Raw genomic sequence first — 14,672 nt, forward strand, 5'->3', positions numbered from 1 at the left:
TGCTCACCCGCATGCAGCCCCCAGGGCTACTGGGATGCTCCCCACCCCCCCCCAAACTGGTGATTCTGAGCACCCAAAACGTGTCCCTCTTAAAAACCCCGACCTGACTCATCCGTGCAGGTCAGAGGAGGAGTTGGGACATCACGGAGCTGCCAGTGCCAACGCCGGGAGGGCAGAGCTGCGCACGGGGAGGATCCACGAATGCACCAAAGGACCTTTGTTTTGCAAGAGCAAAGCTCCATCAAGGGGTGCCAATAAACCCTCACCAAAACACAGAGGAGATTCAGCGGGTGCAATTTATGTGCACGGCAGGAAAAACTGATCCCGGGAGGAATCAAGCCAGTTTAATTTCCAATATGACTTTCCAGGGTTGATAGTTACTGATGGATGTGAGCGTCCATCCAGGTCAAAACAAACCCAGAAGGGTCTCAAAATTTCACCACCTTCTTCCTGAGCATCATTTTCTCTCTGCCAGGGCTTGCAAAGAAATAGCTGATGCCACTTTTCATTCGATAGCTGCTGTAAAATCCAACAAATGCCACTGCTCAGTCACTAACGCGCGACTCCGTACTCTCGTTGAGAACAGTTTGCTTCCCCTTCTCTTTGGCGGTATTGTGAAATCCCCGAAACCTCGCTGTGCCGAAAGGATTTGCAAATGTTTTTAGCAATCAACCCCTGAGCGGCAGGTCGTGCAACGTGGGGATGTTGCAACGGCAGCCGGTGTTGCAATGGTACTGTCCGGGGACAAGCACAGATCCCTGGCTGGTTTTGCTCTCCATCCAAGCTCTGCCAAGAAATGCCTTTCAGCAGCGCAGGCTGAGCAGGGAAACGGTATTTCTAACGCAAACATTTACAACTGTCAATGTATGGATTTCTTTCATAACCTTTCCAAGCAGGGAAAAGTCCAACACCCAAGCGTGTGGGGGGAAAAGTCCTCCCCCTTTCACAAGTGAAGCTGGATCGATACGAATTTTTTCGCGTGAACAAATATTTCTGGAGATGCTGCCGTGGTCTCATGCTGGGTTGATCGTGCCCCTTGGAAATGAGGCATTCACCGCAAGGGAAACAGCCATGGAAACCAGGAGCTGGTGGGATCCTGTGAGTCAGTGTGGTCACAGACACCTCCTCGCGCTGTAAAGGAAAATGCATTTTGCTGTGGGGTGTCATTAGCTCGCAGGATCTCCTGCCCCAAAGAGCAGAGAGCTTGAGATATTGTCATATTAATTGAAGTGTAGCTGCTCTAGCTGCTTTGAAAGTTTTATGGCTTGTGGCCAGTCCTTGCTGCCTCCATGCAAGCTCAAACCATCCCAGTTTCAGCGGGTGAACATGAAGGAGAAAAAAAGAGGCTTTGCTCTCTGTCCTCAATTTAAATATCTTGGAAAATAATCACCCTGACTGGGGATGACAGTGATGTGGAAGCGCACAGTTCATGGCTCTGATTTCTTCCCTTCTCCAAACACATGTATTTAGGTCTGTGTGCAGCTCAGGTACCAGCAGTGAGACTGCAGGCAAGAAAGAGGGCCAAAAAATAGATATCACAGCAGAAAACTAGTGCTCACTTGATAAATGACAGTGGTTTTTCCTTTAGGATCGTGCAGCAGTTTCTTTTCCTGTTACTGACATTTTCCTCTCTGTTTTCCATCTAACCCAGGAGACATCTCCTTCCCTTGAGTCTGTGCTCCCGAGTCTTGCTATTATCAGCAAAAAATGCAATTCTAGAGTTTGTTTGCCCTTGGGAAGCACTTTTTTTTCCCCCTGAATTTAAAATAGTAAAAACTTTTTGTAAAAGAAGTAACTTTCTTCAGTGGTAAATAGCTGCTGAGCATCTCTTGCATGTCCATGTGTGGCTGTACGAGCGGTGCTCACTCTCTGAATTGCAGCAGCACGCAGAGCCCAAGGCGATGTCAGGAAGAGTTGAGACTGATAAGCTGGTGCTCCAAAAGGGTTAAAAACAGAAGTGGGACACAAAAAGACGCAAAGTAAGCTCCTGGATGGTGAGCCTGGGAGGAAATACTGCCCAAGTGCTTGACCATGGGCAAGTTGGTTTGCATCTACGTCAGGTCTCCACTGTACCGTAGGGACGCAGGGATGCAGGGTGCAGCCTGAGCTCAGTCCTCTTCTCACCTCTTCCATATAAGACCACTTGGTTCTTAGGATGATTACAGGTGTCTATTTAGTTTCAAGCCCAAATGTAATAATGCAATACCATCTTCTTGTTTTGCAAAGTCCTGCATTTGAGTTGGGGCAACCCCCAGCACCAGCATAGACTGGGGGATAAGTGGATTGAGAGCAGCCCTGCAGAGAAGGACCTGGGGGTCTTGGTGGATGAAAAACTTGCAGCCCAGAAAGCCGACCATCTCCTGGGCTGTACCCCGAGCAGCGTGGCCGGCGGGTCCAGGGGGGGGATTCTCCCCCTCTGCTCCGCTCTGGGGAGCCCCCCCGGAGCCCTGCAGCCAGCTCGGGGGTCCCCAGCACGGGCCAGACACGGACCTGTTGGAGCGGGGCCAGAGGAGGGACACGGAAATGGTCCGAGGGCTGGAGCAGCTCTACTGTGGAGAAAGGCTGAGAGAGCTGGGGGGGTTCAGCCTGGGGAAGGGAAGGCTCTGGGGGGACCTTCGAGAGGCCTCCCGGGGCTTAAAGGGGGGGACAAGGAAGATGGGGAGAGACTTTTTACAAAGTCCTGAAGTGACAGGACAAGGGGCAAAGGTTCTAAACTGAAAGAAGTTAGGTTTAGATTGGATGTAAGAAGAAATTCTTTACGATGAGGGTGGTGAGACACTGGCCCAGGGTGCCCAGAGCAGCTGTGGCTGCCCCCTCCCTGGAAGGGTTCAAGGCCAGGTTGGACGGGGCTGGGAGCCCCCTGGGCTGGGGGAAGGGGGCCCTGCCCGGGGCAGGGGGTTAGACTACATGACCTTCAAAAATCCCTTCTGACCTGAACCATTCTATGATTCATTGATTCTTGCTTGAATAAGTCTTCCTTTTCCTGCAATAGTTCCTTCTTCCTCTCACATGTTTGCAGAGAGCAGCTGTATCATCTCTTGGTGCGCAAGGCTAAGAAAACTCAGCACCTCTAGTGAGAGGCTCTCCATTCCCCAGAGCATCTCAGCAACCACTCCTTACACCTCTTCCAGTCTGAATTTATTTACCTAACACAGCCATGGCATTGCTCACCCCATTGCATGTTAGTTTTCACCACTATCTTGTACAATGGTGTTACTTGCTCCTCGTCTCTAATGGAAATCTGTCCTACGGTCTTCTCTGCAGTCAATTTTCTCCCTTTTTTGTTGTGTTTTGTTTTGTTTTTGTTTTGTTTTGTTTTGTTTTGTTTGTTTGTTTGTTTGTTTTTAAGAAAAAACACCTTTGTATTGCTCAAGTCTAGCCAGCAAGCTTCTTCTGCTACTAAAATTATCTCTTCTGCCTGCTGCTTGGCCCGTGTCATGCTTCTTCCTGAAGCTTTGCATCAGCTTCTGGTCTTCTTCCACAGCAAATTCAGATGTCCCATCTTCCTCCTAAGTGCCTGCACAGCTCCCACTGGTTCCCCTGGGGGCTGGGTGAGTCCCTGCTATCCGAGGAATGCATTTTCCACAAACAGGCATCTGGACAATCATGAGACCAGTCCAGGTGGGAGGCAGAGATTTCTCAGCAGCTGGAGCTTGAATTTAGGTCTTCTTTCTAAATCAGGGGCTTTCCTCTTGAGATAAGCTGGGCTCAGAGCCATGGGTGTTCTGAAACAGTGTGGGTTTGTGCTCGGGTTAAAGCAATACAGGTCAATGCTACTGGTGAGAAAGGAGCTCCCTGTGCTGTTCTTCTCCCATGGACCTTCATCCCACCGTTTGCACTCCTGAGACTGCATGGTGAATCTCATTAGAGACCAGATCAGGCTGAAAACTAAACCAGAAGGAAGAAGAAGGAGATGGATTTGAAGAAGGAGGAGAAGGAGAAGGAGAAGGAGAAGGAGAAGGAGAAGGAGAAGGAGAAGGAGAAGGAGAAGGAGAAGGAGAAGGAGAAGGAGAAGGAGAAGGAGAAGGAGAAGGAGAAGGAGAAGGAGAAGGAGAAGGAGAAGGAGAAGGAGAAGGAGAAGGAGAGGGAGAAGGAGAAGGAGAAGGAGAAGGAGAAGGAGGAGATGTTCTGCAACCAGATCACATCCCATGAGTCCATGTCATGGCTGTACAAGTGCTGGTGCTGGTGCAGGAGGGAACTGGAAACTCAGCTCAGGACTCTTTTCTTCACGATGCTTCAGCAAAAGGATGCAGGACACAACCGCTGATGTTGGGACGACACTTGCAAGCTCCCATGGAGCCAACAAGACTGTAGAAACAGAAGTTGAAAACAAGCTGAGGAGGACACCTAAATCAGAGGTCCCAGCAGGGTTCTGCACATATCAACCACCCCAGGAGCTTTCCATCTTCCCCAGGTAGCCTCTGCTCTGGAGAGTTGGAAAATTTTTCCTGAGCTGTAACTTGAATCTCCTTTGCTGCAAATGAAGCTAATGCCTGTTTTACTACCACCAGTGAACATCAAGCACACTTCATTAGAGATCTATTTCTAATATTATTTCTATTATTTCCCTTTTTTTTTAAATTATTTTTTTTATCAAAACTTGAAAAATCTTTCAGCTTTTCTTTACAGGTGATGTTTTTATACATTTACTCTTTTGATTTTTCCCTTCCCTCTGGATTCTCATGAATTTTTCTACATTTTTATTAATGCGTCTCCCCAAAAGCTTGATGCGATGCTCCAGCTGTAAGTCTTGGGTGACCCCAGAGGGAATAATCACTCTGCTGCCCTATAGACAACGCTCCTGCAAATGGACACCAGGCAGTGCTGGGTGTTTTAGGCAATGCAGGAGGATCCAGGGATCCTAGGAGATCCCTGTGCCTTTGTCAGCCCGCTCGTGGGAGCAGGCAGCAGAAACACCAGTGCCTCCCACTCACCCTGTCATCAGGTCTTTGCAATCTGCTGGTGCAGCGCTTATCGAAGTTTGGTGTTTTAGCTTGTCTCAGCAAGTTTACAGAAAGCCATCGAGAGACTCCAGACTAAACCAGAGCTGATGAGGCCATGATTTCAAACGTGTGAGCAGCTTAATTGGGTCCTATTGCACGCTTGTCACTGGATCCGCAGTACGGGTGATGTTTAAGGCCATTAGAGGGATTAGCACCATGTTTATTCTGGGCTGAATGAGACAATTTAATTTCTCTTAAATGTGCTACCCTCCCTAGGGCGTTTTCTCACACGCAGACACCCTGCCAGCGCAGCGTCAAAAATCCGCACTTGCTTTTTACTGTTTTTTTAATTAAATTAGACTTACAAACAAGTGTCATACAAGCGTAGTGCTAGGAACAAAGAACAAGGGCGGTGAATTCCTGTAGCTTTCAGATGTGTTGCTTGTAACAGGCTTTGAGCGGTGAGGTGGCTCAATGGGTAGTGCTTCCTCGTGGTGGGCTGAAAAGAAAAAAAGCATTTATTTTAGTGATGCAGCATCCTTATCTCTCCTTTGCCCTTTGCTCAGGCAAGATATGTGCGAGTACTGCATGTCCTGAGGCACGATGCTCCTCTTCATTCCCTGGGGAAGACCCAGTTCATGCTTACAATAGTGGTCTTGCTCCTCTGGATGCCCCCACCCCACCAAAGCTCTCCCTGTGGGGAGCATCTAAGGAGCATCAAAGTAGGATCCCAAGTGGCTCGAGACCCTCCAGCACTGCCTTGCCCCATACTTTGCTTTTTCTAGTTACATATTTTGGTATAGATTGGCAAAACAGGGCCCACTGCGTTTAGCTCACTCTTTCCTTTTGTGGGAGTGGTGGATGCATGGCTTCCCTATGTTAAAAATTAGCTTTCCCTCTGTGTGTGCTGAATTAATTTCAATTCAGAGCAGCCCGTTCTAGCTCGTTTATGCAAGCCACTCGAATCCTTGTGCCAGCACAAGGGAGGGAACGAGCAGCTGGGAGCGGAGGAGGCTTCTTTTGGCAGAAGTGCCAATTTCTGCTGGTTTAAAGTGGTTACAAAACTCTAGGTGGGGCTTCGTGATCGATTAAAGCTGATCTGAGGCCACTCAAAGGGAAGAGGTCTGTTATTTTTGCCCGCCTGGTCCCCAGCCCATTCCCGTATGTGCAGGACTTTGAAAGGAGAGAGGCTGGAGGGGTTTTTTGTAGTCTTAGGGCTTCAGGGACAGGCTAATAAGGGCCAAAATCCTCAACTGCTTTGTATTTTGAAGGCTTTGCTACCATCCGTGCAAAGTGGTTTATTCCTACGGGCTGGCTCTTCACCATGTTCCACCGCTGAATTGCTTTCAGAGCCCACTAAACACGCCGTAAATAATTTACTAACTTTACCTTTCCGGGCAAGCAAATCGTGGGCTTGCCCCGGGGACGTTATTTGATCAGAGCTGGGACAGGCAAAACTCCGTAACTGTGACGGGAAGCAAGATTCCCCAAGGGACAGCTTCTGATTTAAATGATTTGAGGTTGATGATCGGTTGCTTTTATAAAGTTCCCATCATGAGAGCGTGTCCTGATTTTGACTGGGATAAAGCTATTTGGTTTTGGTTGGTTTTTTGTTGTTTTTTTGTTTGTGTGTTTCTTTGTTTTGTTTTGTTTTGTTGTTTTTTGGGGGGGGGGGGGGATTTTTTTTTGTTTGTTTTTTTTTTCTCCTTTCTTCTTAGTAGCTGGAATAGAGCTGTATTTCGGATTCAGTATGGGGTTTGGTATGAGAAGAATGTTGATAATGTACTGATACTTTTAGTTGTTGCTAAGAAATCAAGGACTTTTTCAACTTCACATGTCCTGCTAGTGCGCAGGTAGACAAGAAGATGGGGGGGAGCACAGCCAAAACAACAGACCCAAATTGGCCAGTGGAATAGTCCATATCATCTAATGTCTTGCTCGGTATATAAATAGGGGTTGATTGGGAAGCTCCACTCAAGTTTTTGGGATGGTGGTTTTGAGATTCTCTCTTCTCTGGGATTGCTGGCTGGGAACGGGCTGGGCATCGGTCAGTGTGTGGTGAGCAATCACACTGTTCACTACCTGTTTGTGTTTCCTATTATTGTTGTATGTATTCTTACAGCGTTCTACTAGCGTGCAAGTATTAGCATTGTGCTTAGCTTTTTTTCTCCAAATTGTTTAAAAAAGAATTTTAGGCTGGATTTTTATCTCCTTTGCAGACTTGAAGACTTCTGTTACAGATTTATTTTGAGTTATGTTTTTTATTCCCTTAGGGAAGAATGACATTATTCAAAAATCAAATTCCTTAAGGCTAATGTCCATATAAATTACATTCTCTGATTGTGCTCTCAATTGGATGGTTATATTTCTTGGATACTCCTGATTTGATGCATGCTCAGGGGGTACAGTTCAAGTCAAAGAAAGTCTTTTTAGGGGATAGGGACTGGGACCAGACCTAAGAAAACTGCCTTCTGCTTTCGATTTGCCCCTGGTTTCTGGGAGGAATTGAGAAATGGGGGTGGAACATGAACTGTCCTGAGGACTTCCAATGAAATGTGTTACAAAACGTGACTTGCAGAGCCACTTACCCCCATTTTTTGTTTAATTAGAAGGTGCAAACTCCTGTGCCCAGACGATGTCTCAAAATTACCCTGACTGCAGCAGCTATTTTGCTCTGCTGCTGCTACAACCTTACCGGCACATCTAACACACCACAAAGACTTTAAATTAGGAACCAAACTTGCCTGTTCTTGCAGGAAGATGAAAATAACTACCGTTTTTTTCACTAGCACAAGCAAGCTTTGCAGCTCAGCTTCGGGACTAGCTCTCCTGCAGAACATTTTAAACAATTACAGCCAAAGTATGAGAAATAAGGACTTGTAAGGCTGATGTGTGAAATATAAGTCTCCTTGCTGGAGATGGTCCTATGGGGTCAAGGAGAAATTCTTCTTGTGCCTGGAGGCACAGGCTGGAGTGGTGGTGGGCTGTGGGCAGACACTGGTGGTGGGAGAGGGCACGGATGAAGAGGGGGGCCTGGATGACTGGAAAAGACTGGGAAGGGGACAGGGGGTGGGGACAGCTGGACCATGGTGAGATGGGGACAGGAGATGGGAAGAGCTGGACCAGGCTGGGATGGGGACAAGGGACAGCCAGGATAGCCCGGTCTAGGGACAGGGGATGGGGATGTTGTCCCTCAAATGGGGTTCAGTACCCATTATGCAATAAGACAATCTTACACACTGAGCCGAGATATTTATTTATTCCATGTTTGAGCAGAGATGGGTGCTAGGCGGTAATTCCACAAAGCTAGCACAACGCATGAGAGAACTTCAGTGTATTTATACACTTCAAACTACACGAATACACATTTCCTGTAATGACCATTGGTTAGTTTCATATCACTTTGTCCCTCGTTGGTTAGTTATATTTAAATTAGCCTTGCTTGCTATGTAAATTAGCACACATGCTCCTTACAGGTATGGGGGGGCAAGTCTTTTTGGTCTTGAATTGAGTTGGTGGTGGCGATATTCCCCCGCTGCCTTTACCTTTCCCACAATTACCACTGATTTTTGTTGACTTCATGCTTCTCAGGCAATCATCCAGCCTTTGGTGTCTTCTGACGCAGGATGTTTGCCTCTTATCAATCTTTTAGCTCCTCTTCAAGGACACAGTCGTTAGCAAGGTCTGCGTCACTTATATAAAGTATTAGGCTGATACAACAGAGCCAATGTTTAGTGGTCCTCCTTAGAAAGAAGATCAGTGCACATTCAATCCTAAATTAAAGTGTCACTATACCTTAGGGATTAATACTTAGTCTATAGGGACAGCTGGACCAGGCTGAGATGGGGAAAGGGGATTGGGACAGCTGGGCCAGGGCCAGGGGACAGTCAGGGTAGCCCAGGCTGGGGACAGGGAGTGGGGACAGTTGGGATATCCCAGGCTGGGACAGAGAATGGGGGCATTTGGGATAGTCCAGGCTGGGGACAAGGAATGGGAACAGTCGGACCAGGTTGAGGCAGAGGACAAGACACAGCTGGGACAGCGCATGCTGGGGACAGGGGATGGGGACAGTTGGGATAGTCCAGGTTGGGGACAAGGAATGGGGAAAGCTGGGATTGTCCAGGCTGGGGACAGCTGGGATATCCCAGGCTGGGGACAGGGAATGGGGACAGTTGGGATAGTTCAGGCTGGTGACAGGGGATGGGGAAAGACGGGATAGCCCAGGCTGGGGACAGGGGATGGGGACAGTTGGGATAGCTCCGGCTGGGGACAGGGGATGGGGACAGCTGGACCAGGCTGGGCACGGGACAGAGGTTGGGGCCAGCCCAGGCTGGGGACCGGGGGCGGAGGGAGCCGGAGCCTGGGGCTCGGCACAGGGCCCGCCTCAGGCCCCGCCGGGCCTCGCTAGGCCGCGGCTGCCGCCTCCGTTGCTAAGCGACGGCAGCGGCGGCGGGCGTCCCGTGAGGGCGCGCGCTCACGTGATCCGTCAACGGCCGGCGCGGGGCGATGACGCGGCGAGGTGGGACGGTGGAGGGCGGGGAGCGAAGCGCTGCGGGGATGGAGGAGAGGGAGCGGCTGTGGCGGCAGATCCGGCTGCTGCAGGGTACGGCGGGGACGGGAACGGGAACGGGAGTGGGAGTGGGAACGGGAACGGGAGTGGGAGTGGGAACTGGGGGGGGGGGGCGCGGCTGTAAGGGGACCCCAGCGTGTGGGAGGGGGAGGGGCGGGTTGCGCGGGGCTCCCGCGGGGGGCTGTGAGGGGAACCCGGGGGACTGAGGTGGGGGGGTGTTGTTAGGGGGGAACTGGGAGTTCTGGAGGGAAGGGCGAGCTGCGAAGGGGGAATATGGGAGTCTGGGGGGGGGGAGGGGAGCGGAGAGGACCCCAGAGTACTGAGGAAGGCGGGGGGGGGGGGGGGGAGGGGAGAGGGCTGAGGCCTGGGAAGGGCCCAAGGGGTGGGGGGGAGGTGGAGGGGACCCAAAGCTGCGGGGGAGGGGAAAGGGGAGAGGACGCAGGAATCCCGGGTGGGCCAAGGCAGGGAGGGAACAGAGACCCGAGAGCGCTGGGGGGAGGTGGGGGTTGAGAGGTCCCCATGGAGGGGGGGATCCCCACGCTGCTGTTCCTTGCAGGGCCTCTGGCTGGGGTAATGGGGTGTCCCCAGCCCCACAGTCCCCAGGGCTGGTGGCCCAGGGGTGGGATGTGCCCCTCGCTCTCAGCCCCTTGACTCCTCAGCATGGTGGGGTAGCACTGGGGGGGGGGGGAAAGATATATTTGCGTGCCCTTTCCTAGCTCTGGTGAGCACCAGCGCTTATTCTTAGCACTAACTCGCTCTATTTATAGACCTCAAGGTAATTTTTCCTCATTAGTAAGGCTACAAACTCTGCTCAGGGAGTTGTGGGGGATTTGCCTCTGTCCAGGACCTCCTACTTTCAGGGGGTGTGATGAGAGGGAGGAAAACGGGTTCCTCACATCCTCGAGGAGGGATCTACAGAGGTTGCTGTTGCCTCATGTCTGTGACCTGTCGCGTAAGAAAAACTCTTCTACGCTGACACCAAAATATCAGGCTCAAAAATCCTTTGATAATCCCTTTTGTTAGAAAGGTTTTCTAAACTCAGAGACTTAACAAGCGCGCACCCGCCCTAATTGACACGCATGTATCATCCAAAAGACTTTGTTAGTAGACCAAAGCCACTGGCGTGGCTCGGCAGAGGGTTTTGTAGTGACTCAGTAGCGAAGCTGGGGCCACCTCGGAGCTTCTTTGTCGCTGCTTTGAAGAAAAAGAGATGCAAAGCTGGTCAAGAGTCTGAAGCACAAGTCTTGAGAGGGGAATGGCTGAGGGAAGTGGGGGTGTTTAGCCTGGAGAGAAGGAGGCTGAAAGGAGATTTTATCCTTCTACAACTACCTGAAAGGAGGTTGTAGCAAGCTGGGGGTTGGTTTATTTTCCCAAGTAACAAGTGATAGGACAAGAGAAAAAGGCCTTCAGTTGTGCCAGGGGAGGTTTAGATTGGATATTAAGAAAAAACATCTTCACCAAAAAGCTTGTCAAGCGCTGGAATGGGCTGACCAGGGAAGTAGTTGAGTCACCATCCCTGGAGTTATTTAAAAGATGTGTAGATGCGGCGCGTGGGGACATGGTTTGGTGGTGGACTTGGTAGTATGAGGTTAAAGGTTGGACTCGATGATCTTCAAGGTCTTTTCCAACCTAAATGATTCTGTGCTTTGTGTTTGGAGCTGGCGGTGGCTGTGCGGGGCTCCGTGCATGCGCAGACCCTCAGAGACTTCTCTGGAAAGATATCTGAAAATAAAATTAACATTTTAAAAAAATTAGGCTCCAAAAGCAATAATTCAAGCACCCATTTTGGCACATAAAAAAGAGCATAAAGGGGCAAAACGCATCTGACAGCGCTAGTGCAGTGTGTCAAGGGTCTGTTGGTGAGTCTGTGGTTCAGACCTGCGTTGACTTGTCCTGCGAAATCACTTTTGTTACTGACTTTCATGAGAATTGAGGGAGATATTTAAGTTTTTCCTTCCAGCACCGGTTATCTGAAACGTGGCCTGTGCAGAGGGATCATCCTTATTGCAGTGTGAGGAAAACCAGTGCTGTGTTGCAGTCAAAAATCCCATGGAACAAATGGTTAACAGACGCTGTCTTCTTCTCCTTAGGTCTCATAAATGATCATAAAAACACGCACGGGGACATGCCACGGCCTCTGCCATCCACACCACCGAGGTGGAACAACCCCCGCCAGCCTGCCTTCGGCAGGAGGGGGGCATTTTCAGCCAGGTACCCCCAGCAGGCTCCTAGGGATTTCCAGCTGCGCCAGGGTCACTCCTGGAGGAAAAAATATTCCCTTGTCAACCGGCCACCGGGATGGGCGTGTGACGTTGGAAGCGGTGGGAGTGCCAGCACATCTCAGGCTTTTGGAAGTCATGGGGACGGCCCGGCACCCGAGCCATCGGAATCGTCCCCAGAGAGACATGTGGACTTGACCACAGATGGTAATATAGTTGTAGGGATCCAGCTGCCACAGAGGGCCGGCCCGTTTGCGGATACGAAAGGTTTTGCTGATGTGGGTTCTTACTGTGAGTTATCTGGGCTGAAAACGGTGGTCACTGTGCCGGGTGACAGTAAAGGCGCGCAGAAATCTCCATACGCATGCCGAAATGAAGAGAGAAGACCTTCTCTCTCGGTTTCATTTAGTTCATCTCACCGGTTCGTGAGTTCAGTGTACGGGAACGTGTCGGATAAGCCTAGAATGGTGCATCTGGCCAGCGACGTGGCCGGCAGCTCCCCTGCCTCTTGCGGAAGCACCAGTGAAAGCGCCGTGACGCTGAAATCGGAGCCGCAGGAGCCTTCGGTGTTGCCAGATCGCGAGCTGGCTCAGCACTTGGTACAGAGGAAGGCAGAACCGCTCGCCCCGGGGCAGTCTAGTTGTGAGCATGTCAGGGATGCTTTCAGAGAGCCAGAGCAACTTGGAAATGGTGAGATGCGCTCCAGACCTGCTCAGGCTGCGACTTTAGTGGGTGGGATGACTCCAGGGAAGAGCAAGTTTTCCGTCGTCCCCAAAGCTGCTGGTCTCCAAAGAGCTGCCTCAACATCCGTCTCCAGCAAAGTGTCAAAATTCAGGAAAACTAATTACACGTGGGTCGCAAACCCTGGTAAATGCTCTCGTCCTGTGAAGAGATGGGTCAGCCCAAGAGCTTCTGAAAGTGCTAAGAAGGTCGCTGGTGGAGCGGAGAGAGGTCCTAAACTATCACCAAAAGCAGACTTGGGAGCAAAGCTGAAGAAATCAGGACTGCAATCCAAACTGGGTGTTTCTCCCAGCAAGTATAAGTGGAAAGCCTCCAGCCTGCAGACCTCACCCTCCACCTCCAAGTCAGCGTTCAGGTGGCAATCTGAGGATCAGAAAAAACCTACAGCCTTCAACCACCCTCGAGCTGGTGCAGCCCCACCTCCTCCGAGCGCCGGGTCTGTTGGTCACGGCGGGGTGAAGCCCTCCTTCGGCGATGTTGCGCTGTCCAGTTATAAAGTGAAGAGCAGGACAAAAATCATCAAGAGAAAAGGAAGCTCGGGGTAAGTTTCTGGTCGTCGTCAGAGCGGTGTTGTTGCACTCATCGTGTTTTGTATTCATGGGGTTCAGGTAAATCGTGGCTATAAGTGAAATTCCAACGAGGGTTGTTTTATACTGGAAGGTGTATTTGCCTTTCTCTTTCCAAATGTGGTGACTTTATTCTCTTTGGAGGCATCCTGCTTTCCAGGGTTGGAAGGCCTCAAGTGTTAATTGTTTTAGCAGTCTGTGTAACCCTGATTGTAACCTTTCAAACAGACGATGGTTTTCTTCTCACCTCCCATCCCTGTCCTCCGAAGACTTTGCTGCAACACTCAGGAGACTCCTCCCTGACCTGAATAACAGACTAATATTCAAAGGGAAGGAAATAGCTGTCTTAATTTATTTTCAAACTCCCATCATCTTGCTGTGTTGGGGGGCTGGGAAAAGGAAAAGAAGTGGCTAGAATCGCCGTATTGCGTGTGATCTGTCCCCACACAGCATTGTGCAGATGGAGCAGGGATGGGAGGTGAGCTCTGCGTGCTGGGAAGAAGCACTGTCCCTGATACTCTGCTGGTACTTCCCTCCCTTGGGTGCCATCCCCTCGTGCCATCCACCGCTGTAACCCAAAGTGTCCTCCTTGAAGGCTCTCACTTTTCTTTCTCCTTGTCAAGTCCGTGACAGATGTGTGGCTGTCGTAGCTACCTTGGGAGAAGGCGTTGTGCCTGACTAGCAGATACTCCCGGGGTCTTGTGGAACAAGTTTTCCCCCCTGGCTGTGTCTGATAAGGACAGAGTACACTGGGAAAGTTATAAACGAAGCTTGGTGGAAGGAAAAGGCACGTGGGCTGAGTTATCTGCAAAAGAAGTTTGCACTGAGCTGGGAGTTGAGAGGAAACAGATAAGAGGTCGGGACCAAACTCTTTGAAATCTGGTGTGTTGTGGAAGTGCTGCAAGGGCTTTGTTATGTTGTGCTCCTGGTGGGAAAGCTGTTTTGTGCTGCTCTTCTCGGCAGGTCTGGATGCAAGCCCAGCCTGTGCTGCAGGGAAGGGATAAGCGGGGATGGGGTGAGGGTTGGTGGCACAGCTGTGTCACCTCTGCCACTGAACTCGGAGATATCCTCAGCGTAGTGGACACGTGGTTTGGCTCCTTTCTTGCTGCAGTAACACCATGCCTGAGCTTTTGAAAATTGAGGGCTGTGGCCTAAATAACTATTCTAAGTGACACGATGAGCAGGTAACACAGCACCGATTGAGAATCTGGTGCCTTGATTCCCGGATCTGTTTCTCAGATCCTCTGCTCAGTGCTTCACCGCAGGTTTCCATCCTTGTCTTGCCCTCCTGGTTTGCTGGGGAATGTGTCTGCGGGTGGATCGTGATGGGAGGATCACTCTGGAGCAAGGTGCTTGGGGAAGCTGGGTTTGTTTTGGATTTTTTAGCAGTCGGGGAGATTAGACCCCCCCCCCCCCCATCTCGCTAAAGGCCAACAGGACTAGTGAAGTGTTTGTGAGGCTGCACCTCGAATACTGTGTTCAGTTTTGGGCCCCTCACTGCAAGAAAGACACTGAGGTGCTGGAGGGATCTCCAAAGAAGGGCAACAAAGCTGGTGAAGGATCTAGAGTGCAAGACTTCTGAGGAGCAGCTGAGGGAACTGGGGTGGTTTAGTTTGGAGAAACGGAGGCTGAG

At 50.5% G+C, this 14,672-nt stretch overlaps 1 protein-coding gene across 1 annotated transcript in view; it reads left to right on the forward strand.

The window, feature by feature from the left end:
* Positions 1–9,471: 9,471 nt before the first annotated feature.
* The window catches only part of LOC104361328 (zinc finger CCCH domain-containing protein 3), a 70,941-nt gene continuing 65,740 nt past the window's right edge, over positions 9,472–14,672 (forward strand). The window contains exons 1-2 of the mRNA XM_042786213.1: positions 9,472–9,546; positions 11,604–13,014. Of these exons, the coding sequence (XP_042642147.1) occupies positions 9,501–9,546; positions 11,604–13,014 (1,457 nt within the window). The 5' untranslated portion in view covers positions 9,472–9,500. The remainder of the gene's footprint in view (positions 9,547–11,603; positions 13,015–14,672) is intronic.

This window comes from Tyto alba, unplaced genomic scaffold (genome assembly GCF_018691265.1).
Source record: "Tyto alba isolate M040663 unplaced genomic scaffold, T.alba_DEE_v4.0 Super-Scaffold_9, whole genome shotgun sequence".
In the NCBI taxonomy this organism is placed as follows: domain Eukaryota; kingdom Metazoa; phylum Chordata; class Aves; order Strigiformes; family Tytonidae; genus Tyto; species Tyto alba.